The 26,857-nt window shown below is 40.4% G+C and overlaps 1 protein-coding gene across 1 annotated transcript in view; it reads right to left on the reverse strand.

Moving 5' to 3' along the window:
• The window catches only part of CAND1 (cullin associated and neddylation dissociated 1), a 51,261-nt gene extending 42,561 nt beyond the window's left edge, over positions 1-8,700 (reverse strand). Inside the window, exons 1-2 of the mRNA XM_038411866.2 lie at positions 8,257-8,700; positions 4,143-4,286 (exon numbers count right to left, since the gene is read on the reverse strand). Coding sequence (XP_038267794.1) covers positions 4,143-4,286; positions 8,257-8,324 — 212 coding nt within the window. The 5' untranslated portion in view covers positions 8,325-8,700. The remainder of the gene's footprint in view (positions 1-4,142; positions 4,287-8,256) is intronic.
• Between the last annotated feature and the right edge of the window lie 18,157 nt (positions 8,701-26,857).

Here is a 26,857-nt window from a genome sequence, read left to right on the forward strand (position 1 = left end):
TAACTTCAGAAGTCTCAAGAGATTCTCCCCTCTTCAGGGTTATCAGTGACATCACCATTTATATCTACTGTATCCACATAAGGATATTGGTCTATCTGGAAAGGAAAGCTCCTTTAGGCACTACTGTAATGCAAATAATAATGACAGACAATATGGTCACACAGCCTTCCATCCGATGACCAGACAGCTAGTGTAAAAAATCAGGACAGAGGGTAGAGGGTAATAGGAGCCTATATAAGAAAAAGACCCAAAAAGTTGGACTGTCCCTATAAAATCAGGACATCTGGTCACTCTATCCTTCCACGAGCAGTACAACAAGCCAGTGGCGGATTAGCCAATCAGGGGGCGCTGGAAAAATGGGCACCCCCTACAACCCAACCCACTCCACCCACACAGTGCTCCAGCTGGGGAGCGCGGTCGGGAGCTTGCCCTGTTCTGGCCAGCGCTGTGGTCGGGGAGTAGGGTTGGGGCACAGGGGCTTGCCCGGGACAGGCAGAGAGGGTGAGTCCCCGTGCCCTGACCCATTCCCCGACAGGAGCACTAGGGGTGGGGGGATGACTGCAGGCGCAAGGGATGGGGAGAGGCCACCACTTGCTCTGGCCCAGGGGCCCCACAAAACCATAATCCGCCCCTGCACCAAGCAGCTTTGGAAAAATGGCAACAATCACATCTGAAAGAGGTCCTTTCGGAAAAGCATGCCACTCCCCCCTAGAACCACTGCACTTATTACAGAGCCAATACTGTGACTGCTAAGCATAAAATATCCTTTGGCTGTGGTCAATGGATTACTCTTCCATAATGTACAGCCATGAAATCCAGGAGCCTATTTACCCCAACAGTGAGAAACCACAACCTGAAGGACCAATTTTGGTGGGGAGATTCCAGCAAACAAGATACCACTGTAGTGCTGCGCGTTTTTAGAGCTCTGGGGGGCAGAAGAAGAATAAAAGAAGAAACTTCACTATGACATACCTAAAACTATCTAACCTAGGAAGAAAGGAAAGGACTGAGCAGACAAGTAATCAACACAAAAAGTTAAAAAAATTAAGTTGAGCCTCCCCTCCAAAGGAAGAGGGCCTCAATCTGTTGAGAGACAAAAACCCACTGAGCAGGACATGCCAGAGAGCCCCTTTTAAAGGAAAGTGATATCATAAGAGTTTATAACTTCTTTCCTGCCTCAATCTGTAAGCAGAATTAATGTAATGTTTTGCAATTGCTTGATAACCTTTTCTTTAATGTTTCTCTTCCCCTTTATGATAAATTGAATATTGTTCTGTAAGACTGATTGTTCTACAAAAGGTTACAATCCACTTCACAGAGTTAATTAAATAAAGTAAAATACAGGTACAAGCATTATGCCAATTGAACAGGCTGAAGCTCTTAAAAAGGGTCGGTTGGTAACTATGCCCAAACTGTGCAACGACTGCCAATATTCCAAGATGCAGGTAGTGTCTCACTTACACCAGCAGTAATGTGGAATATTTGGTCAGTGCAATGATTTAGTTAAATTCCCTAACCTGCTAAAATCATTTGCATCAACACTGAGGTCCAAAGACATTTGTAAAATTGCTTTATCTGAAACATAAACTGCTGCTAACACTCTGCTTGATCTTGTGGAAGTCAAAGTTCGCTACCTCATTCTTGTTTCCATTTCACCTCTGAAGATGTCTGAAGAGTAAATTCAATAAGACCTTCTAACATAAACCAGTTACCATAATATTACAATGTTACTTGCATATGTGAAACAATGAATTAAGGTAAGACATGAGCAGAACTTTTCTTCCATTCACTGTCTGCAAGTGCTGCTAAAGTAAAAATGCAAGAAACAAGCAGTATCTTAATGATTTTATATTTCATTGTTCTGTTTAATCCTTTAAGAAAGAATGAGAATGTAAAAGGTCAGCCTGCTAAACATTAGATTTGCAGGTTTATTGAAGCAGGTTCCTCCAGAATCCTTGTGTTTAATATGTCCAGGATTTGAAAGAGTAGGAAAAGCAGAGATTTCATTTGAGCCTTTTAGTTACAATATGTTACCATTGGTTTACATGTACTTGCATCTCTGTTGTTCCCTTTCAATTTATGCTTGGATCTTCCCCTGTGCAAGGTTTATGCTTGCATGCTTCTATTTAACCATCACCACTTGTTTTTAAGCATTTAAGTACACATTCACCCATTCCCAAAGCAATTTAGAAATAGACACTTTTGGCATGAACATTAATTTTTCAACACCATTGTGTCTAAGCACTTTTCTTTCCTTTTCTAACAAAAGAAACAACAAATAACTGGCAAGAAAAATGGCATCAAGATCAGTTTTACATGGTTGCTACCAATGCTGGTATACCAGAGTTAATGGAAAATGTAAAAAGATACCTGGAAAAAGCTACTTCCATCATGCCATACACAATTTAACCCATTATAGCTTCACATCTTGCACCTTTCCTAAAAGATTGCCTTCTACTGCACCAACAATGCTCATTAACATAAATTAAAGCTGCAATTTTCAAATGTGTGAGACTAAAGTCAAATTCCTAATTCCAGGCCCCAGGTTTGGAAATTACAACCAAAGTGTTGAAATGTACACAATATGCAGCTGGTTTTTCATTTTTGTTTCCACAATAGCACATTTCCAGACCTCAGTTGAACTCCCATAAACAAACTATATGTGTTTCAAATTCTGAAGCTATTTTCTTTGTGCAGTTGTCAAATCTGGTCATAAATACCATGTGCAGACTCTATTGGAAGGGGGTACAACTTCAGTTATCACACGTAAATTAATATTTCAGAAGTTTAAAATTCAGCCAAAAAAATAGTAACCTCTTCGTTCCCTTGAAGAAAGCAGTAATACTATGTAACATGATAACCTAAGCATTGCTGTTTCTGTTGGCTACAGTGAAAAGAATATTGATAATTGTATTACTATAATAATAAAATCATATGTCTGAGACAAAGTTCATGTTCCCTCCACCGGTGCCTACAGTACATTTTCCATTGTTTTGGCCAGCCTAATTTTAAATATCACAACTAATGAAACTTCCATCACTGCCAGAATATTTAAGAGAAAGTAAATGCATACATTAAATTTTATACTTTGTTCAAACTAAGGCTGACAAAACCTAAAGAAGATCAAGCTCAAACAAACTAGCCAAACACCCAGGTCACAAGGCGAACTGGCTGTTTAAGGGAGTTCTGGGTTCAGTCTCACCTGTAATAAGTTTACCACTCAGTAAAGGAGTCACATGATACAAGCATGTGACTAGGAACCAAACCAGTTGGAAGGTATAAAGACAACCTGGGTTCAGTCAGAGAAAAGACTTAAAGGAGCAGGAAGACTGTGTGAGGTACTCCACAGACTCACACCTTAGAAGGCCTGTGGAGTATAAGCCTGAAGTAAACAGGAGCCAACTAGAAAGAGCTGGCTGAAAAATGTAAGTGTTTTGAAATGTATGTTAATAAACTGGACTCCAAAAAGGGGAAAGGGAGAATTAATGAAAAAACACCAACAATGTAAAGACTCCTTAATTGGGGGGGAAAAAAGGGAGATGGAGGCACCTAAAACCAGACCAGGTGAGTTCCTGCTACTATTCCCCTACTCTTCCATGCATTTATCCAAGCCTAAGCCTGAAATATTTTAAGTTTTGAATCTATTAACTGAGTGTTTTGATACCCAAACCTAGTCATTTGTTAGTGTTCAGGTTTCTATTCTGAACTTTTTTCACAATACCATACTTCACCTCCCCAAATCCCAACTGCAATTTGAACCTCCCCATAGATCAAACAACATCCCTATAGCAAATGCAGCATTTTTTTTAACATGGAAAGGTAATAGGAGGGCTAAACTTCTTCTTAATGATATTTAGCAACTGAAAATTAGGAGAGCCATCACCATTGAACCAGCTAGCTCTCCACAGACCACTAGCAAGTGCTATGCAAACTATTTGTGGATCATAATTTGGATCACTGACATAAACCAAAAAGCTGTGTAAGACTAGGATTAAGGCAAATCACTTATAAGGGTCACTTGAAAAGATCTTAAATTTAAGAAGAATATTGCTATGCAATTTAATTTGAGCAATGAAATTAGAAAAGTCAGTTATATTGTTCAAAGATTAGACCATTGTTTATACTGCAAAAAGAACACATACCATTTGACAGCCAAGTTTTGCACCTCACCATTCTTATCTTCCAGTAACTTCAGAATCATCTTCACTACTTTCCTTTCACTGTCATCATCCAACTTGATGGAATCCTTCTGTAGTTCAGTCATTAAGTCATTTGTAGCCATAAACCTATCCAAAAGAATATCCAAACCATTATAGCTAAACTGATATGGACTATTCACAATGTGCTACAACCCAAGCTCATCAGTTTCAGTCACGCATGATCAAATTTGTGCAGTTGTCACTGTATGCATCCAATGAAGTGAGCTGTAGCTCACAAAAGCTTATGCTCAAATAAATTTGTTAGTCTCTAAGGTGCCACAAGTACTCCTTTTCTTTTTGCGGATACAGACTAACACGGCTGCTACTCTGAAAAATGATCAAATTTAGTATTAACATTTACTGCTACCACTATTCTGGGGTAAAAAGCACCAGTTTTAACTACTTATAGTTTTATAATAAATTGATACAAGAAAAGCTTCTTACAACATTTCTAACAGCAATAATCTTTCATTTATCTTGTAATTTCTCCTCAAGAACAAAGGTAATCACAAACTTAATTTACTTCTACTGTTTACACTATGTTAAAGTAAAGGTCTGAATAACTATCCAAAATGGAATTCATAGGAAGTGTGAAGACAGAAATTTATCAAGGTTTAAAACAATACTTTCAATTGCTGCAAACAGATTTTGTAAAAGCAAACTTTTATAAACATAAAACCAATAGAAGTATAGCTACAAGTCTTTATTTTAGAAAGTATCCTTGAAAGTTTCTTCAAGCTGCATGTGGCAAGTTGCTGAATATGTCAGTGGGATCCTGCAGAACCAGGGAAAGACCTGTAGGGAACCAACTTTAACATGAAGAAGGCCAAGGCAGGAACTTGGTGAAGGAAATGGAAAAGTAGGGACATGGAGAAGGCAGCTGCTGATCAGGGGTATGTCTATGCAATTATGGCACTGTAATACCACAGGGTAGATACTTCCTAAATCAACAGAAGGGATTTTTCCATCCATGTAGTTAATCCACCTCTCTGAGAGACAGCAGCTAGGTCAACAGAAGAATTCTTCTGTTGACTCAGCTGCATCTCAATCGGGGGTTAGGTCTGTCTAATTGTGCCACTCTGGACACACGATTTTTCTGAGAACTAACGTAGCTATATCACTCAATCTAATTTTCCAGCGTAGACCAGGTTTAAGATAGTCAAGTGAACTGTACACAGGTTCTCACTCCCTTTCTACAGCTTTCCCCTAAGCCCTCTCAACACCTATTTGGGTTTGCTTTTCTGATCGGCAGCTCCCATTTATTTCAGCTCCAGGTTCTATAGACTCCCTCAGCACCTGTCCCCAGCAGCTTCCCAATGCCCAACTCATCTTGCACTTCAGCAGTGCAACAGCAGCCTTGACTCCCAGCTGCAAAAAATCACCTTCACCACAGTTGTCATCCCACACTTCCTGGGGAACAGAATCTGCCTGCTATAGCATGGGCTGCATCCAGGAGCTCCAAATTCTAAAAAGAGCATTTTGAGATCAAAACACTACAAATGACCATATCAAAAGAACTGAAGAAGAGTTCTGTGTAAGCTTGAAAGTTTCTCTCACCAACAAAGTGGTCCAAAAAGATATTACCTCACCTGTCTTGTCTCTCTAGTATCAAGTAAAGTTTTTAGGACAATCTTGATTGGACAGTTAAAGCAAATGGCTACAAAATACTATTAATGTAACAAGTAATCAATCTAATGTAGTTAATTCTCTCCTTCCTTGGTAATAGAAAGTGTGCATCTCCATCATCCCTCTTTAAGGTATGGTTTAAGTATTACTAAAAAAAAATCTACAGCAGTGGGGGACTTAAAAAGCAGATTCTTAATGTAAGATTTCATTCCATATGCAAATACATATTCTGAATATTTTACTGGATTCACAATACATAAAACGGAATTAAGAAAAATTGTTAGTACTTAAGTCACTTCACAAACCTGAATTCTTAACCATATCTTTTATAGTTTGGGAATTCAAACATGCTAAACAGTCCAAAATTATTTTTCAATATAGACGAATGAATAAAATCTAAAAACCACTTAGAACAAATATACTTCTACTGTTTGTACTCAAACTGTCAAAGAAACTTTAAACATTTTTGGCTGGAAAAATGCACTTTCTAGGCTAATATTGTATGCCAGTTTTCACACAGGCCAGTTTTTTGTGAAAACTTTAAACCCATCAAAATCAGTAAGTATAGTGGTAACTCTCTAGCTACATCTTTAGAAGCTACCCACTCTCCTCACCAATGCAAAATATAAAACATTTAATCGCATGAAAAAAATTAATTTGGAAAAGCTCTAACAGTTCTTAACATGAAGAAACAAGATTTAACAGAAAACATTTGAAACACCATTTTCCATGTTAGGTTGTACTATTACAATATTGGTCTCCTAAATAATTTATAAAGGAAAAAATATTAAACATAGCACGCCTTTGATTTGTCGAGGTGTAGCTTTATTCTTAAAATAACATTCTAGGCCAGTTATCTAATCAGGCAAAAGACTCTCCTGAACAATCTGAACACTAAGTATCAATAGTTAAATCTAATAAAGCTAGTCTCTAAATGCTATGACTGCTTTATTGAGTGCACAAAGGCTTATATATACTGTAAATTGAAAACCAGAGCTCACCTACCATCTTTATTATACAAAGATCTTTGAAATAGTTTTATTTGGATGTGTATATTCCCTTTCAGTGACTGCAAGCTAAACATTGTAGCACTGTGGTAGTCCGTGAGAACTAGGAATCAGACTTACCAGAAAATTCCTAACAACAAAAATAAGTGATTAATCTATTGTCCATGTTGAGTTAAATGCAAATGTACCATATACACAAGATGTAAATTAGATTTAACTTTGATTTGCTAAGCTATTTAATACAAAAGAATAATTTTTCTTAATTATCAGGAGGAGGCACCTTAAAGACTAACAGATTTATTTGGGCATAAGCTTTCATGGGTAAAAAGCAGACTTCTTCAGATGTCTGAAGTTTGTTTTTTTTACCCATGAAAGCTTATACCCAAATTTTTTAAAGGATTTTTAACCTGATGCATTCAGTAGCTGACACATTTAGCCTTCCACTGCTGGTTCAAGAAATGTTTTAAAAAAATTAATGCATGGAGACAAAACCTCAACTTTGTTTTCTACAGTATATTTATAATGAAACAAATCCAATATTTTATGTTGTCATTTCACTGTCAAATATTCAACGTTTATATGCACAACTTCTTTAATCTACAGTGATGTAGAACTATGATTACTAGCAAACAGCTACTATTTGAGTGCACCTGCACAATTCTAGTTCTGTTGTGACAAATCCTAAACTTTAAGTCACTTTCCCCTCCATCAGATATAATTTTCAGTTAGGCTTCCCTTACAAAAACTTCAAGCATGGACTTTCATGGTCGGCCTTGGAGCAAGAAACCGTCTGACCACAGAACAGGTGCAACAAGGCTAGTAGGCACCAACGCTTTTCTATCAACGTCAACCCTGCCCTCGTGGGACAGCCTCCCGATGGAGCTAATGGACTGAAATCACACGCAGGTCGCCAACTACTGAGGTCAGCCCTTAGTGGCTCCCCGCCTCTCAACCCCAGGAGGACTTCTGAGCACGGTGCACTCGGCTCTCGTCTCCCCACTTCACACACACCGAGAAGAAGCCAAGCAACTTAGACTAAACTTTCGCTGGGCGCCAGAAAACTCGGGGCCAGCCTGGGGGGGAGGAGAGAGGCTGGGATTTCCCCCTGAGCCCAGACCCCCGCTCACCGCCCCCTGCAATGCTTCCCGACGGGTGGGCGGGGGAAGGGCGCGCTCCTACCGCACATCTCTCCAGGCCAGCCCCCGCCGCGGCTCTGACCGCCGGGCCTCTGCCCACGAGCCACAGGCCCCGGAGTCATCGGCCTCCTGCCGCGGGGGCACAAGAGCCAGGCCCGGGTTGCGATAGGAGGAGCAGCAGCCTCGCGGGGAGGCCCCCGGGTCGCAGGCGGAGAGCGGGCTCAGAAGACAGGGGAGAGATAAGGGGCCTGCGCGGGGAGCTCAGGGCGGGGGGGGCCCGGCGCTCACCTGAAGTCTTTGTCGCTGGATGTCATTTTCTCCAGCAGGTTGGAGATGTGGTAGGAGGCGCTCGCCATGTTGATGGTCCCGGTGGGGGGTGTCTTCTGGGCCTCGCCGGCTCCACCTCGCCCGCTGCTGGGGACGGCGCTGGCTGGGTGCGGCGGCTGTGTCCCCGGGGGCGGCGCGGAGCGAGAAGGGAGGGGGATCAGTGAGGGCGCCGCCGGGGGGGCAGGCTCATCGCCACTTGGTGAGACGGGGGGGGAGGGAGCGGCCTCGCTCAGGCGGGAGGAGGGGAAAGGAACAGAACCCGAGACGGCCGCAGCTCGCGCTTGGGACGAGGTCAAAGTTCAAGCAGGCTCTCGCGAGCCGCCTGAGCGACGCGATTTTGTAGCCGCTGATTGGCTCAGGCAGGCTCGCGCTGCTGTTCGGGCGATGTCACAGCGTACGTGGCGCAGAGCGTGCGCGGGACGTGGAGGCAGCGGTTACAGAGGGGAAGAGGCGGAGGAAAGAAGCGTAGGCTTCGAAGACTACGAATCCCTGCATGCAATGCGCCGAAGCGGGCGAAGTGGTCTATGATAAAGCACGCTGGGGCTTGTAGTTTTTCTAGAACATAAGGCGCATTGCATGTTGCGGTATAGAAGTTACATTGTGAGAGCCTGGCCGAGCATTGCATGCTGGGACTTGTAGTCTCCCACTGGTGTGGGGCGGGGCGGTCATTTTACTGGTTTAGACCATGGATTTGTACTGGGTGTCCATTTATTGTGATGGCAAAAAAGAAATGAGGGAGCTGGGAGAAGAGGCATTAACCAACCCGACCTTTTCGCCCGTGTTCGAAGGCTGTGAACCCAAAAAAACATTTTCCAACAATCTGAATAAAACCAATTCCCTTCACTTCCTGACAGTTGTTTTTGTCTTTAAAACCCCAGCTGTAGCCTACACGTGCTAACCTGAGCACTTCAGCTTTCATTTAAAAACAAACATAACTTTCTAGACCTTCTGGGTGGAGAGACTGGAGTTCGAAAATCTGACCCAAGTGCAGTTTAAGGGGTCAAAAACCAGAAGGCAAATCAAAAGAAATCCAATGCATTTATTTTAATCTAATTATTTTTAAACCAATCTCATTATTTTGTGAAGAGCTGACTCAGGATTTTTGACTATCTGGGTCATAATACTGGTGTCTACACTGGGTTTTCATTGCTAAAATTCTCTCACCACTACTATCCCTGATTTAGCTTCATTGGTGGCAATAATGGTGGTACTCTCGTGTAGACACCTCCTGGAGGTGGGTGGCGTTTCAAGCACTCTAACCTTGTTCAGACGTTGTCTACAGCCTGGTAGCAGCTGAACACCTCTATCGCAGCACTGCTGTCTCACGGCATCCCTAATCCTCATGATTTTATTGTGAGGCTTGTAAAATGTTTCTAACCCTCATGGTTGAGGAGAAAAGCTTGAAAATGTGAACCCTAAAGGTTCCAAGACCAGTCAAATGAAAGGAACACAACATTTATTTTTTTTTTTAAATCTCATGATTATATAAGTAACTCTTGTAAATTGTATGAGCCTGATTCGTTATTTTTGAATGTTTGGTGGTGGTAATACTGCTGTTAGTCTAAAATGATGGGAAAGATTATGAAGACTTTCTAAATTTAATGTAGATCAAGCTAGTCTTCTAAGGTATACAACACCTGCACTTCCAATGTAAAAACATGAGAACACCCATCAGTCTTCACCTTTTCCAACTATTTATAAAAGAAAAAATCCAGAAGAAATACCTTTCAGGCTTTATTGATACAAGAAAAAGAAACAAAAAAGGATTCAATCCCAAGTATTTTTCCTTTTCAGATTATGTTACATGCTCTCCGACCATGTTGCCAGGATGGACAAAAACAACCCAGCATGCCACACTCTCAGATTCTCCATGAACCTGAGTCATGGAGTCATCGTGGACAGTTCTCTGAAGATGTCCATGCAGTGTGCAGCGGCAGTCAAAAAAGCAAACAGGATATTAGGAATCATTAAAAAAGGGATAGAGAATAAGACGGAGAATATCTTATTGCTCTTATATAAATCCATGGTACGCCCACATCTTGAATACTGTGTACAGATGTGGTCTCCTCATCTCAAAAAAGATATACTGGCTTTAGAAAAGGTTCAGAGAAGGGCAACTAAAATGATTAGGGGGTTGGAACGGGTCCCATATGAGAAGAGATTAAAGAGGCTAGAACTTTTCAGCTTGGAAAAGAGGAGACTAAGGGGAGAAATGATAGAGGTATATAAAATCATGAGTGGTGTGGAGAAAGTGAAAAAGGAAAAGTTATTTACTTGTTCCCATAATATAAGAACTAAGGGCCACCAAATGAAATTAATGGACAGAAGGTTTAAAACAAATTGGAAGGAAGTTCTTCTTCACACAGCGCACAGTCAACCTGTGGATCTCCTTGCTTGAGGAGGTTGTGAAGGCTAGGACTATAAAAGGGTTTAAAAGAGAACTAGATAAATTCATGGAGGTTAAGTCCATTAATGGCTATTAGCCAGGAGGGGTAAGGAATGGTGTCCCTAGCCTCTGTTTTTCAGAGGGTGAAGATGGATGGTGGTAGAGAGATCACTTGATCATTACCTATTAGGTTCACTCCCTCTGGGGCACCTGGCATTGGCCACTGTCAGCAGACAGGATACTGGGCTGGATGGACCTTTGGTCTGACCCAGTATGGCCATTCTTATGTTCACTGCCTGCGGGGCTGCCTCAGAGATTCCTGGATTCGCAAAATTGAGCCAGATGTGGAAACTTCACTACATGACATCCAGCACACCATCAACCTTGGCTGGCGCAACAGTCCTTACAGACTATGCATGTTTGAGAATGATGATATGATATAACATTTAAAGAGTAGGGTCAGCTAGTCCCTGTTGCCTGAATGATTGTTTGACAGTTGAGAGCCAATTGGAACAATACAGACAAGGAGAATGGGTTCAGTTCTGCTATCATTAACTGCTGAAAACAATTTTTGACTGTCTATACTATGGCAATATCTGCAGAAGAGAACTGTATCATTCCTCATTGAACCTATGAATTATAAGTGGTTTAAGCACAAATGGTGTCCACATATTTTGCCATGTGTCAACACTAGGACTATTCTAAACAATTTCAGTTGCAAAGACTTTTGAGTATGTATTCCACAGTTCCCAGAAGCACTTTGATTCTTAGAGGTTTCAGAATGTCACAGGGAGACTGTTGGACTGTCATGAAACACTATTTGAACCTATTGTGCTGATATGCCAGTTATCTCCACCTCCTCTGGCACCAAAATAGTTCAAAATGAAATAGTGGGTAGAGTATTAGTAGTAATTATTATATATTATGGTAACACCCAAAGATCTGCTGAAAGCAAGCTAATCCAAAAGGTGGTATTTTGCACACTGTACTGCATTGGGAGCACATTTGTGCATGATGTATTTGTTAAAATTGTTTGGAGTTACAGTGACACGAAAATTTATGCTCAAATAAATTTGTTAGTCTCTAAGGTGCCACAAGTACTCCTTTTTGTTTTGCGAATACAGACTAACACGGCTACTACTCTGAAATAAGTTAGGTGAGTTTGAACTCTCTACAGTGTGTGGATTATGTTTGGGAGCAGGTTGGAAAAGGCATCTGCTCACAAAAACTAACCAGAATTAAAGCGTATAACTGGTATAGAATACAATTCCTGACAATAGAACTTTTCATAAAAATGTAGGACTGGAAAAGACCTTGAGAGGTTATCTTCTAATCCATCTCCCCATGTGTTTGTCTCATCTGTTCTTAAAAACCTCCGAATGATGAAGTGAGCTGTAGCTCACGAAAGCTTATGCTCAAATTTGTTAGTCTCTAAGGTGCCACAAGTACTCCTTTTTCTTTTTGCGAATAAAGACTAACATGGCTGCTACTCTGAAACAACTTCCCTTGGTGATCTATTCCAGTACTTTGCAATCCTTATAGTTTAAAAGTTTTGCCTGATATCTAATTTAAATCTCCCTTGCTGCAGATTAATCTAATTACAGTAAAAGCTGTGTTATCTGGCACTTTACCAACCAGAAAGCTCTAGAAATCGGCATACTGATATCTTCCAATACAAATCTTCAATGGGGTTGCCAGATGTCTGGTTTTTGACCAGGATACCCGGTCGAAAAAGGACCCTGGCAGCTTTGGTCAGCACAGTTGTCTGGACCATTAAAAGTCCGATTGACGTGGGGCTGGCAGGCTCCCTGCCTGGCTCCATGTGGCTCCCCAGAAGTGGTGAAAGGTCCCTGCTGCTCCTAGGTGGAGAAATGGCCACGGGGCTCCGTGCGCTGGACCCTAATCTGCTCCTCCGTGCGCTGCCCCCCCCCCCCCGCCCCAAGTGCTGGCTCTGCAGCTCCCATTGGCCAGGGACTGCGGAGGCAGCGCACAGAGCCGCCTGGCCACGCCTCCGCCTAGAAGCAGCAGGGACATGTTGTCGCTTGTGGAGAGTCGCAAAAGATGAGTGCTTCCTGCCCCCTGAAACCTCTCCTGCACCCCAACCCCCTGTCCCGAGCCCCCTCACACACCCAAACACCCTCCCAGAGCCAGTGCCTTGCACCCCAACCTTAAGCCCCTTCCCACACCGAAATTCCCTCCCACCATTGGTAAGTATAACTCTGAGTTAACCAGAATTTTTGACTAACCAGCACCCCCCCATTCTCTAACATGCCAGATAACAAAGCTTTTACTGTACTACTTTTCCTACCTTCAGTGGACATGAAGAACAATTGATCACCATCCTCTTTTTGTTACAGCTTCACAGAGCATGAAGGCATAGATGCTTGAATGCTGCTGCATTCAAATAACCTCTGACCATTGTAAGAAGGGCTGTAAAAAAGTTTGTATAGTACCCTATCCAATACTGGGGTGGCTTCTGGTTCTACAGTTACCCGCAAACATTAGCCCATATGTAGGACTTATTCCATACTCTATCCCAGACATCCTTTGTCCTCCAAGCTTTATGTCCCACAGAGGACTCAGGACCTGTTCACTGCTCATGCCTTCCTCTTGGGTTTGGCCCTTTACTCATTCTGGGATTTCAGGGATATTGTATGGGCCTCTTTTTCCCCCATGCAGAGGAAAGGAGAAGCTGGACACCTGGCAAGGATATCTGCTGGAGCTGCATGTAGCTGCCTCTCAGAGGTCAGCTAAGAGAGGAAACGTTTTTTCCCTGCACCAGATGTAGATATGGCCTGTGCCCTTAGCACACTAGTCTTGAACACTTTGTAAAACTGATTTTAACATCATTCATCTCTGTGTATGTTGACCTCAGTAACTCATTAGTTAAAGTCAGGGCACTGCTTAAAATATTGTTTAATACTGCTCCAGGAAACATAAGCCATGGTGGAGAGACAGTGCTTCCCGTACAAGACCACTTATTACAACTGGAGTTCAGCTACAGTAGATGCAACTATTCTAGGGCAATTTAGAAATGGATAAGGCTAATGTGGAAAAGATTATTTTCCAAATGACCACAAACAACTTAACAGATGGAGTGGGACCCTAAACTGCTCCTGATGGACACAAGTGTTAGATGTTGTCCATTTAGTCTCAGAGATACTTCAAATCTTACTTATATGTGGGAAATATATTTACAAAGTGTTGAAGGTGAGTGAAAAGTAAGATTGGTTTACAGATACATTCATGGAGTTCACATTTGAACACCCAGGCACTTGCACTTTCACTTGTTAGAAGAACTCTGAATCCACCAAGTAGGAAAGAAAAAGATGCACTGCATCTCTATATATCTGTGTAAAGAATTATTCTGTAGTTCTGTATAAGGTTTAAAGCTAATCCTTTAGGATGACAAACTTAAAGTTGGTTATCGGTTTTTACAACTGGTTGTGCAGGAATAAAAGGAAATTATTGCTGTAAGTCAAATGCACCTAGCTGCTACAATTTTGATCCAGAGACAATGTTACCCTGACTTGTTCTGTCATTTATAAAGGTGTTTTGCTTTGTAAGTGTGAATTTTGAATCTTGATAAGACACCTAAGAAACTCTAACTTATTACAATAATGTTTCTCTGTTGGTGACACTAAGGAATTATCTAGGATTAAATCTGAAAAAAAAATAGTTTGAAAAAATAGCATTCAGAGAGAAATTCTAAGCTAAAACAAAAAATCACCAGTAATAGAACACTGTATTGGGTAGGGTACATGTGTGGTGTTGTAGGTGTCTGAGTAAAAAGGTATTATGGTTAACATACTATATAATACTATGTGCCAGTAAACAGAATTAGAGTAGGTATAGCAATAATAACTGAGTTTCCTGACTTTAGCATCTCAGCTAGAACATCACATTGTAGAGGGTTCATTTGGTTTGGTTTAGAGGGTTTATTTGTTTAAATGTCATATCCAGCTAGTCCAGATATGCCCCTTTCAAAAGCAAAGAAAACTGTTTGTGGGGCCTGGTGATTCTATTGACTTCAGAAGAAGCAAGATCAGGACCAAAGTGCTGAAAATAGTAAATGCATGTGATTAAATAATTCACTGAAAGGGGCTGTCAAAATGTCTGAAATTGCTTTGCAAAAGTATCCAGCTACAATAACATTTTTCATCATCAAATTAAGTTTCAGCAAACAAAATGCCATAAAGAGAGAAGTTAGAACGCTCTAAACAAGAGGTCTGGAAGTGGTTCCACCCTCTGGTTACTTTTTTTTTTTTTTTTTAATTAGTATATTTGCAGTCTTCACTGTCCAAAACTTTTCAAATATACATCATCCAGAATAAAATTTGAAACCTTTCAAATAAAATTTTACTCTAAAATTGGAGTCAGGGAAAACAGTGAATAGTTCCATTGTTTCAGAGTAGCAGCCGTGTTAGTCTGTATTCGCAAAAAGAAAAGGAATACTTGTGGCACCTTAGAGACTAACAAATTTATTTGAGCATAAGCTTTCGTGAACTACAGCTCACTTCATCGGATGCAATAAATTTGTTAGTCTCTAAGGTGCCACAAGTACTCCTCTTCTTTTTAGTTCCATTGTTGACATTGCTCAATTATTTCTATAGCAGATGAGTTCAGTTTACTGACACAAAGATTTTTTTTTTTTTTTTTTTTTTTTTTTAGGGCAAGCCCTGCAAACTCATCCTGGGTTCTGAAAGTCAAGCCAGGTTCTTTATTCACACACGTCATCAGCTGATCACCAACCACTTGCATCTGCACTCTTTGTAAGACCTCTAAACCTAGAGTTTCTAAAGGCCAAATTATGCTTTCATTTATATCTATGCAATTTAGCAGACTTCCCATTATGTTAGAGAAATAAGGGGGTTGAGGTAATATCTTTTATTGAACCAACTGCTGCTGGGGAAAGAGACAAGCTTTCAAGCTTACATAGAAGAACTCTGTAAATTCTAAAGCTTGTCTCTCTCGCCAACAGAAGTTGGTCCAATAGAAGATATTACTTCACCTACTTTATCTCTCTCAAATCCTGGGACCGACACGGCTACAACACTGTATATTCCCATTATGTTCTCAGACACCCGTTTCGTACCGTTACCTTCAGTGAACTTGCAGATATTTATAACTGATTGGAAGTTTCTGCAGTAAACAACCCTGTTTATGATTCACACAAAGGAAATGAAAACAACTCACACTTTAGTTGTGTTGACTGCTAAGACTTTTATAACAGGGTTAGCCAAAATGCAGCTCCGATGACCTGTGCACAGCAGCTAGGCCAAAGTTTAACAGCTGAGCGTGAAATGATGTGCTTCCGTTTGTTCCTGTTGCTGTGAGTTACAGGCACAGAAGAAGTTTGCCTCAGTGCTGTAATAATGGAGTATTTCACCCCAAAATTGTGTTTATTTCTTTGGATATAAATGTAGCAACATAAAAGAATATCTTTACTGGGCTGTAAGTGACCTTGCCATTTTAATTAAAAAATACAATCTAGAATCATTACAAAACTAAACAAAAGTGAAGCACATTTCTCCCTCTACCCACATAACCATTAGTGACCGCGCGCGCGCACACACACACGATAATCTCCCACCCTCAACATCCGCCCCTCCCCCACATACAGTCCAAGGCAGCTTGCTATGGTGGTGAGAAAGCAGCAGCCCTGAAAGTTACTTGCAACTTGAAGTCTCATTCTTTATTATTCTAGGTTCCACATGTCAGACAGGTTTGGCCACACCTGTCTCTAGAAAATCCTATGTAAATAGCCAGTGTGTGAATCAAAGCTCGTCTCAGGACTAATCTGCTTTACTTGCTAGCATTTTTAAAGAATTGCTAGTTTTGGTTCTAAATTAGGGATGCTTCATGTGAGGGGGATACGGGTATGCTTTCCACCTCTTTTGTGGGGCTACAACTGATAGCATGTAAAGATGACAAAATACACCATAAGTACACTTTCATGAACTAAGCAGAATGCAAATGACTAAAAATAAATTGGAATGTATAAGTCAGATAAAACTAGACGGCATCTGGAGTGTGGCTTTGGGGAGCAAAACAGGATCACGCAAGGTAAAGTGACTCAGTACCACTTTACTTCAAGAGCAGATGATGCTAGTTGCCAGCATACAACATTTGAACAATAAAGGTAGTCCACCACTTGTCAAGATGAGTCTCTGTTCACTGTCACAAGAAGGCTCATGGGGTTTTTCCATTCCCCGTGGACATTTCAAAAAAGGGATATAGTAGCTCACAATTCATCTACAGCCCAGAAGGGAAGAATTTCTCTCTTACTAAAACTACATTCAGGATTTTTTCTTTTAAAAATGTTATTTGAGAAATAAACTCAGATAAGTAGTATTAACTGATTAGGCACTGTGAGCCAAATTCAGTCCTCAGTGACACAAATGTAAATCTAAGAATCTCCACTGACGTCAATGGACTTTCATCTGCGTATAAGATCACTGCATCCATCTCTACTCACATTTCCCAGGGAGCCTTAATCCTGACATCTAACGCCTGTAATATTCTCCACCTTGTGAGCAGAGATCTAGACCTGCCAATCATATTAGAAGGGAAATTTAATTATGTGAATTAAATTTCACATTAATCTTCATTAGGGACAAGAATGGGATTACAAAACTCATTGTAATTCTGAACAAATCAAGATTTTCTTGAATTTTTGGACTAATGGAAAAGGTTCAAGTAATGTATAGGTCTAGGAACTGGGTAGTATTCCTGTAGAAGAGTATGCTAACCTTAGGTTTCCCCCTTGTGGCTGGGCTTGACATAGCTGTTCATTCATTGTCTCCTGCCTCCTTGCCAACAGCTGCTCTGGCCCTGCAGTGGTTGCCCTTCTTGTGGCTTGACCCATCAGCCAGGTCACTTCAAAGTCTCTCCCCTTCCAGGGTATCAAAGTCCCACAAATGAACAATCCAGTGACCTTATAACAAGGTCTTCAGCCCAAATTCCAGGCCCCATTGTCCTCCCACCCTTCTCTCAAGGCTCTCTGTCATCCTTGTTTCCATCTCTAGACTCAGGCCACCTTCCCAGTGACTGGTAGGGGGACCCAGGCTCTCTTACTACACTGGCTACCACCCCATAACCATAACCAGCAGCCAAGGTGTGGTCAGTTCACCTCCTTGCTGCTGCTTCCTGGGCTTTTTCTTACTCAGCCTTTCTTAGAATTCTTAGAATTCTCCAAGCTTATCTTTCATGCAGAGCTAAGATTTGCAGAGCTCTCCCCTGGAATCTCCGAAGCAGTCCCAGCATGTAAATATAAACTTAAAAACCCTTCTGCCCTCCTCGGGCTCCTTCCACTCTGATTAATTAAAATTAACCAAGGAACTGAAGGACATGAAGAGAGGAAATTCTTGAATTACCTATACACCAATGCTAGGAGCCAGGGTAACAAACAAGAGGAATTGGAATTGCTCATTTAAGAGCATAAATTCAATCTAGTTAGTATTACTGAAAACTAGTGGGATGATTCACATAATGTTGGCATTATCTGTTTCTGAGTCACTGATAACTCAGAAGGAACTGATCTTGAATACTTATGGATCAAGGTCCTAACAAAAGCATAAGAAGGGTATTAGTTGGTGTCTGCTACAGACTACCAAATCACATTAGGGAACAGGATGACCAGCTTTTTATCTATCTATAGTGTGTAGGGGAAAAAACTGTGTGATCATGGGAGACTTCAATTTGAGTGACATATGCTGGAGGTCTCATGCTGCCAGTTCTGAAACATCCTTGGAATGTCTTAACATTACAAAATGACAATTTCCTAACTCAAAAAGTGTTGCAACCAATGAAGGGGAAATCTGTATTAGGTCTTATCCTAACAGATAACGAAGAACTGATCACAGAATTAAAAATTAATGGTAACTTAGGTAGAATTTTAGCCTAACTAAAAGAAGGTTGAGGGGAGATATGATTGCTCTCTATAAATATATCAGAGGGATAAATATAGGAGAGGGAGAGGAATTATTTAAGCTCAGCACCAATGTGGACACAAGAACAAATGGGTATAAACTGGCCACCAGGAAGTTTAGACTTGAAATCAGACGAAGGTTTTTAACCATCAGAGGAGTGAAGTTTTGGAATAACCTTCCAAGGGAAGCAGTGGGGGCAAAAGATCTATCTGGTTTTAAGATTCTACTCGATAAGTTTATGGAGGAGATGGTATGATGGGATAATGGGATTTTGGTAAGTAACTGATCTTTAAATATTCAGGGTAAATAGGCCAAATCCCCTGAGATGGGATATTAGATGGATGGGATCTGAGTTACTATAGAAAATTCTTTCCTGGGTATCTGGCTGGTGAATCTTGCCCATATGCTCAGGGTTTAGCTGATTGCCATATTTGGGGTCGGGAAGGAATTTTCCTCCAGGGCAGATTGGAGAGGCCCTGGAGGTTTTTCGCCTTCCTCTGTAGCATGGGGCATGGTTGACTTGAGGGAGGCTTCTCTGCTCCTTGAAGTTTTGAACCATGATTTGAGGACTTCAATAGCTCAGACATGGGTGAGGTTTTTCATAGGAGTGGTGGGTGACATTCTGTGGCCTGCGCTGTGCAGGAGGTCGGACTAGATGATCAGAGTGGTCCCTTCTGACCTTAGTATCTATGAATCTATGAATCTAAGAATGATCATGAGTTAAATGATCATATTTATAATATGCAAGCAAAATAAAGTCCAGACCAGTACTATATGTACTTGATGCTTTAACAGGGCCATTTCACAAAGCTGAAACTAATTATGAGCCAAATCAGCTGAGAGGAAGCATATAATTAGAAAAATGTGAATGATAATGGGGAATCCTTCAAGAACATCTTACTAGATGCCCAAAAAGACACAATTGAGGAAGAAGGCTGTGCTGGTTTAAAAAATGACCTGGATAGGAGGGGAAGTGAAGGTATCTATAATAAATAAATTAAATAAATAAATACAACAAATAGAAGATGGGGAAGTTGATAGCAATTAATATAAATAATAAATTATAAATTGTAGAAAATTGATAAGGGAAGCAAAGGAACACAAAAAGAAATCTATGGCCACCAGAGTTAAGGATAATAAGAAAGAATTTTTCAAATATATGAAGAACAAAAAGAATCCTGACAATGTTACTGGTCCATTACTAGATGGAAATGGATCCATAAAATAACCAATAATAATGCAGAAAAGGCAGAAGTATTCAATAAATATTTCTGTTCTGTGTTTGGGAAAAAAAACAGATGATATAGTCTCATCATATGGTGATAATATCACTCTTTCTATTCCACTAGTGTCTCCAGAGGACATTAAACAAAAGCTACTAAAGTTAGATCACCAGGTGATTTTTAAATCACCAGGTCCAAATAACTTGCAACCAAGAGTTTTAAAAAGCCTGGCTGAGGAGGTTGATGGACCATTAATATTTATTTTCAAAAAGTCCTGGAGCACAGGAGAAGTTCCCAAAGACTGTAAGAAAATGATTATTGTGCCATTTTTAAAAAAGGGGAAATGGGATAACCCAGGTAATTATAGGCCTTTCAGCCTGACATTGAGCCTAGGCAAGATAATGGACTGGCTGATACGAGACTCAATTAATAAAGAATTAAAGGACAGTAATTTAATTTATGCAAACAAACATGATATCTTTGGTTGATAAAGGTAATAGCGCTGATGTAACATACTTGGGCTTCTATAAGGTGTTTAATTTGGTACCATGTGACACTTTGATTAAAAAACTTGAATGATATATAATTAACGTGGCACACAATAAATGGATTAAAAACTGGCTAACAGATAGGTCTCAAAATGACACTGTAAATGGTGAATGATCATTGAGCTAGTATGTTTCCATTGGGATTCTACAGGGATCAGTTATTGGTCCTAAACTTCTTAACAGTTTTTATCAATGATCCAGAAGAAAACATAAAATCATCATTGATAAAATTTGGAGATGACACAAAAATTGGGAAGTGGTAAATAATTAAGTGGCCAGGTCACTGATGTGACTAATAAAGTGGCCAAAAGAGCTAATGCGATCCAGGGAAGCATAAACGGGGAAATCCTCAGTAGGAGTAGAGAGGTTGTTTTACCTTGTATTTGGCACTGGTGCAACCATTGCTGGAATACAGTTTCCAGTTCTGGTGCCCACAATTCAAGAAGGATGTTGATAAATTGGAGAGAGTTCAGAGAAGAGCCATGAGAATTATTAAAGGATTAGTAAACATGACTTATTGTGATAGACTCAAGGACCTCCGTCTATTTATCTTAACAAAGAAAAGATTAAGGGGTGACTTGATTACAATCTAGAAGTATCTATGTCAGGAACAAATATTTAATAATGGACTCTTATATCTAGCTGAGAAAGGTATAGCACAATACAATGGCTGGGAGCTGAAGTAAGACAACTTCAGAATGGAAATAAAGCATAAATTTTTGAAAGGGAGGGTAATTAATCATTGGAACAATTTATCAAGGGCTATATGGATTCTACATCACTGACCATTTTTAAGTCAAGATTTAAGGATGTTTTTCTAAAAGATCTGCTCTAGGAATTATTTTGGGAAAGTTCTACGACCTATGTTCTACACGAGGTCAGACTATATGATCACAGTGGTCCCTTCAAGCTTTCGAGTCTATGAAACAATGATCCCAGAGAGTGACTGCAGAATTCCTGTCTCTTGCTCCACAGCTCCCTTTTTATTACAAACCTCCTCTCTTTATAGTAACCCCCAGCTCCTCCCTCAATTGGGATTCATCATCACATGGGGCTGGCCAACCCACCCAGAGTGTCCAGGTACCTTAAGTGAGCTTTCTAGCTCTAGTCAACCTTTTTCATGCCAGTATAGGGTATACACCCCATCACAATCCCTTTAAATAGTTTGGAAGCTCTCTAGTGGGCCTCCCTGTGTTCTCTTGCAGAACCCACCACAATCCTGCTAGGCCTTGTATATTTATATATAGTTAGTAAACACAGTTATTTGGAACCCAACTGTGTTCATTTGGTTTCCTCATATTATTAATGTTGTGTAGAGAACAAAGACAGAACAGTACAGTAGACTGAGACTATGAGACTATGCTATGAGACTAGAGCAGGGCTTCCCTACCTTTTCCCATTCATGACTCCAAAACTGCCATTTCTTCCTCCCAAGCTCCCATAGCCAAGAATCCTTTGCATCTTATGCAAACAAAGTTTTAAAATGCAGCTGTCTCACTGCTCCCAATCTTGTCTCTGGCTGCTGACCAAGAAAAATGTGCATGCGTGCGCACACACACACAATCTCTGGCTGTGTCTTCACTAGGAGAAAAGGTGTGCTCTTCACTTGAGTCAGCTAACTCAAGGTAAAATCCTAGTGAAGACAAGGCAGTTGTAGTTTTTATGAGTTAGCAGGTCAAGTTAATAGTCTATAACTTAACCAGCTACCTTGTGAGAAATCTATAAATCTACAAACTGCCTTGTCTTAGTTACTGCTACGATTTTACCTTGAGTTAGCTAACAAATTAAGAACACACCTTTTTTCCTAGCAAAGACAAGGCTTCTGGGGTGACTGATTGCTTGACCACCATCCACAAAAGTCTCTGCACATCCTGCATGCCAGCAATCTAAATGCTCTGTGATTGTCCTGGGAAGGGAAAGCTGTACCAATAGGAGGACAATGGAGAAATTCCATTAGCCTTTCACTCTGGGTTCCAGTGGATCCTAGCAACCATCCAGATACTATACAGGATTATTTTTAATTGGGAAAACCTTGGCTCTGACCCCACACAACTAATTCCTTATAGCACACCATGGGGTCATGATTTCTTTCAAAATTAATTTTCCTCTTGGGTACAGCCCTTTGTGACTATCTTTGCATATTAAAGTGTTAATAGCTAATTATAAAAACATTGATATGAACAGTTTTTGAAATCCATTTGATAATTATTCTCTTATGGCTTTGGCAATAGGAACAAAGTATAGGATTGATTAAACAATCCACTTTCCCAGCCCTCTCAGGATAATATTATACTGTAAATATTTAAAGCTGCCAGGGCCACTGCTAGAATTCCTGAGCCCTGAGGGCATGTGTTAAACTTGGTCCATCCATAATGCATATGTATAAAATTGGTGGCTTATTTGTGAATTTATGTATATGAATGACAAATAAAAAACATGGTATCAAAAAGGCAAAACCATGTAGCCAAGAATCTCTTCATATCTCCTATTTATTACTCATGTGCAAAAAGCCTCATAGAGGAATACTGCTGTGATTAATTATACTGTCTTCAACAGTAAACCATCATGTGTTAAATAAGAATAAATGTATATTAAAAATACATTATCATCAGCAATCCTTCAAAGTTGAGGATGATTGTCTTTCATGGATTGTCCATTTCAAGTTATCTCTGGACCTGCTGATGGCTGATAAGGCCTATTCTAGAGCCACAGACTCTGCCACATTGCAGACATGTATTACCGAGCAGGGTGAGTGAACTTGGGAAGCTGGTTCGAGCCATGACACTCTCTTTCTGTCAGTCCTGTTTCTCCATTACATGTAGTCACATCTGGTTCTCAAAGTGCTGAGTTCCCTGTCTCAAGCAATTCCTCCAATGTTGTCAATCCTGAGCTACAGATTCCCATGAGCTGATGTCAATATTACATTTCCTCATATTAGCCTTGAGGATGTCTCTGTAAAGTTTCTTCTGCCTTCCTCTAATATGTTTGCCTTGGCTGACTTGAGAACAGAAAAATTGTTTTAGCAGTCTGGAATCAGGCATCCGAACAACATGACCCGCCCAGCAAAGTTGATAGATAATCATTCCTTAATGCTCGTGATATAGCTTGCAAGAGGATGCTGATGTTAGTGCATCTATCCACCCATTTAATTCAAAGAATCTTACACATACAGCATTGATATTTCTCCAGAGCCTTAAGATGTTTCCTATATGTTATCCATGTTTCAGCCCCATAAAATAGGGTGCGGATCACAACAGCTTTGTAAACCATAAGTTTGGGTTTAATTCTGATGTCGCAATCTTCAAACACCCTCTCTCTCAGACAATCAAAAGCTCGGCTAGCACATTTGAGCCGGAACTAGATTTCTTCATCAGTGTCAGCTGCCTCTGAGAGGTGGCTTCCTAGGTTTGGGAAATGCACAATATTCTCCAGAAGGTGATCATGGATCTGTACTGCTCGTGCTGTGAGTTGTGCCCAGGAGCTTGCTGATAGAGGACCTTTGTCTTCTGGATGTTGAGTGTCAGTCCCATTTTCTGGTATGCTTTAGCAAAGACACTGATGATCTCCTGAAGACCTGTTTCCAAGTGAGCAAGCACTACAGCGTCATCAGCATACTGATGCTTAATGACTAGGGGCGGCAACATTTTGGTTCTGGATCAGAAGCAGGCCAGTTTGAACAGCTTACCACGATCTGCCACCTGTGGATGCGCTGGGTAGTTGTGCAGCTCTGCCCCCAGTGAAAATACATACTTAAATTTCAAAAGAATGTTCAAAAATACCGGCTGTTTCAATATCTCCATAAGTGTTAATGGTGTTGTTAGTTTTCATTGAGAGCTGACATGTATTAATCATTTCCAGCAGAAAGTCACATCTGTTGATATTGTTTGGGACACAAAATGCAGCTCTAAAAACAAGCAATAAACATCTTTCAAAAACTCTGTGCACTAAAATATTCTTAATGCTCTCAGTGTGGCTCCTGAAGTCCTTCCCAGTCATGATATGCCTTTCCTTCTACTTCCCCAAATGGCCATATTTTACTCTAGCAGAGGTCTAGAAATAGCATAAAAGCCACTTTTTCCTTCTTCAAAAGCAGAGGGCCTCTACCTCTTGGGCTAAAGAAGAACTTTCACGAGCTTTCAGCAGCATAGGGCCTAAGGCATACAGCTGATTGGGTCTGATGCCATCTCAGAGAGGTAGTTTGTACACATAGAAAATTCAAGTTGAACACATAGCTAGTTTATTACAATAAAAAAGTCCGAATTTTGCAATTGGCACAAGCCAGGAGATTTATAGGAGGCCAGGGCTATTTGTGGGAGTCAGTTTTCATTTTAAAACAATCGAAAGACATTTGTCCACAAATGAAAGAAGAGAACTTTAGCTTCAGGAAATCAGTTCCCAAAATACATTACCAGGCAGTGAGTTGTCTAATATTGTAATATCTGGAAGGTGGTCAAAATAGATTGGCAGTGATCTATTGTATTTTGTATTGATGAGAAAAAGGTGGATTAAATAACTGGGTCGGAGTATGTCAGCCAATTCAGCCAATTCGCCATACTGAAACCCACTGACTTGAATATAGCAAAGCACTTACGCATGTGTTTAGCTTTAAACTAATATGACTGTTCATGTACTTGAAGTTACTCACGTGCTTAAATGCTTTTCTGGATCAGGGACATACTGCAGGTCCATAAAGCAAAGAGAAAAAAATCTCTCAGTTCTTGTTCAGCATATTATATTTGAGCCTGAGAGGCTTAGCTTTATTTAATGAATATATTTGCTTTGCTCAGTGGTTTGAACACATCAGTTCAGAGCACAATAGAAATCACCGCCTTTTAGTTCCCTTACTAAGGACCCAATTCTGCATAATACTGAGTCAACGGGGAGGCAAGGATGCTAAGCAGATCACAAGATGCGCTCAGAACCTCGCAGAGGTGAACCCTACCTGTCAAGTTTTCAGAACAAAATGAAGCTATGACTGGAAGCATGGTGGATACGTTTCCAAAGCTCCGAAGTTTCATGGAAGGCAGTACTAAGCACATTTGATTTTCCTTTGTTAGTGCCCACTTGAATGTTCTCGATAAATAATTCATAACTAATTTGCTCATTTGAAAGATTAGAAATAGAACTGGAATGAAGCTCCATTTTCACATGAACTGCTAGACACTGATCACCGCAGCAAAGAAGATGCTGAACCATACTCTCAGGGGATGGCGCTCGAAACGAAGTGTCTTTCAAGGCAAGGCACCAGGCCAGATTTGGTGCAGTGCTGCAAAAGAGAGAGAGAGAGAAATAGCATATTGCAACTGTTGCCATAGTCTCCCTGCATGTACTGTTCTCCTCACAAAATCACACTGTTTGTAGTTTCAGCCTTAAGACAATTTGTGCATCTGCTGCTCAAAGATTAAACCATGTCTGTTAAAAAGAAACAGGCTTTGGGGATCACATTAGTTAATCAATGACATGTTTTCTTTATTTGTGCAGCTAAGGGTACAGAATTAGCACATTTTTCTCTTTGTGTTATAATAAACAGCTTGCTATAAAACTGTTCTCTGGAGCCAGTGAAAATGCCCAGCCTGGCAAGCTTTACAGCTGGGGAAAAGGGAGAAAATGGCCTGATTATTCCTAAATTTCTCTACAACAATATAGTTTTCAGTCCCAGCCCCACACAGGAAAGTACTGCTCTCTGGTTTCCACAGCTGAATCCTTCATTCCTCCAAGGACAGACAGCCTTGGTATTAGGTTCCTTTGTTTATTTTCTGCACCTTTTTAACATTGTTATTATATTTTTATATTAAGCACCAACACAGCACCCTTCTTTGAATGTGATTTCCTAAAAAAACAGGTTTTAGAGTAGCAGCCGTGTTAGTCTATATTCACAAAAAGAAAAGGAGTACTCACTTAAAAATTTTCCACCAAATGCATCCGATGAAGTGAGGTGTAGCTCACGAAAGCTTATGCTCTAATAAATTTGTTAGTCTCTAAGGTGCCACAAGTACTCCTTTCTTTTTCCTAAAAAAACAGTTGAGCAATAAGAAAGTGGGAAATGTAGCTCAGCAGGAGCTTTCTGCTGAATAAGGGTTTGCACATAATTGACTATCATAGCTATTCCAAATAACTATTTTACAATAGCTATTCCACATTAGCTCCTCATGTGGACACTCTTATTCCAGAATAAGATTGCTTTTTTCTGGTTTATTTTAAGTCACTTCCAAAGTGACTTAAGATAAACCAGAAAAAGACACTCTATTAACAAATGCAATCTTGCTCCATGCATAACCATTCTGAATGCTGCTGCAAAGATCATTCTCCTAGCTGATCACTTTGAAATTTTCTGCTGGCTTCTCCTTCTCTATCGCATCAAACATAAACTACAGAATAACTTGCCAGATAGACAAGCCCTATAGCCTTTAACTATAGGACACCAAAGGATGACCTTCTTCACCTGATAATTCTCTAAAATTAAATTTATCTGTT

Source organism: Dermochelys coriacea, chromosome 1 (assembly GCF_009764565.3).
Source record: "Dermochelys coriacea isolate rDerCor1 chromosome 1, rDerCor1.pri.v4, whole genome shotgun sequence".
NCBI lineage: Eukaryota > Metazoa > Chordata > Testudines > Dermochelyidae > Dermochelys > Dermochelys coriacea.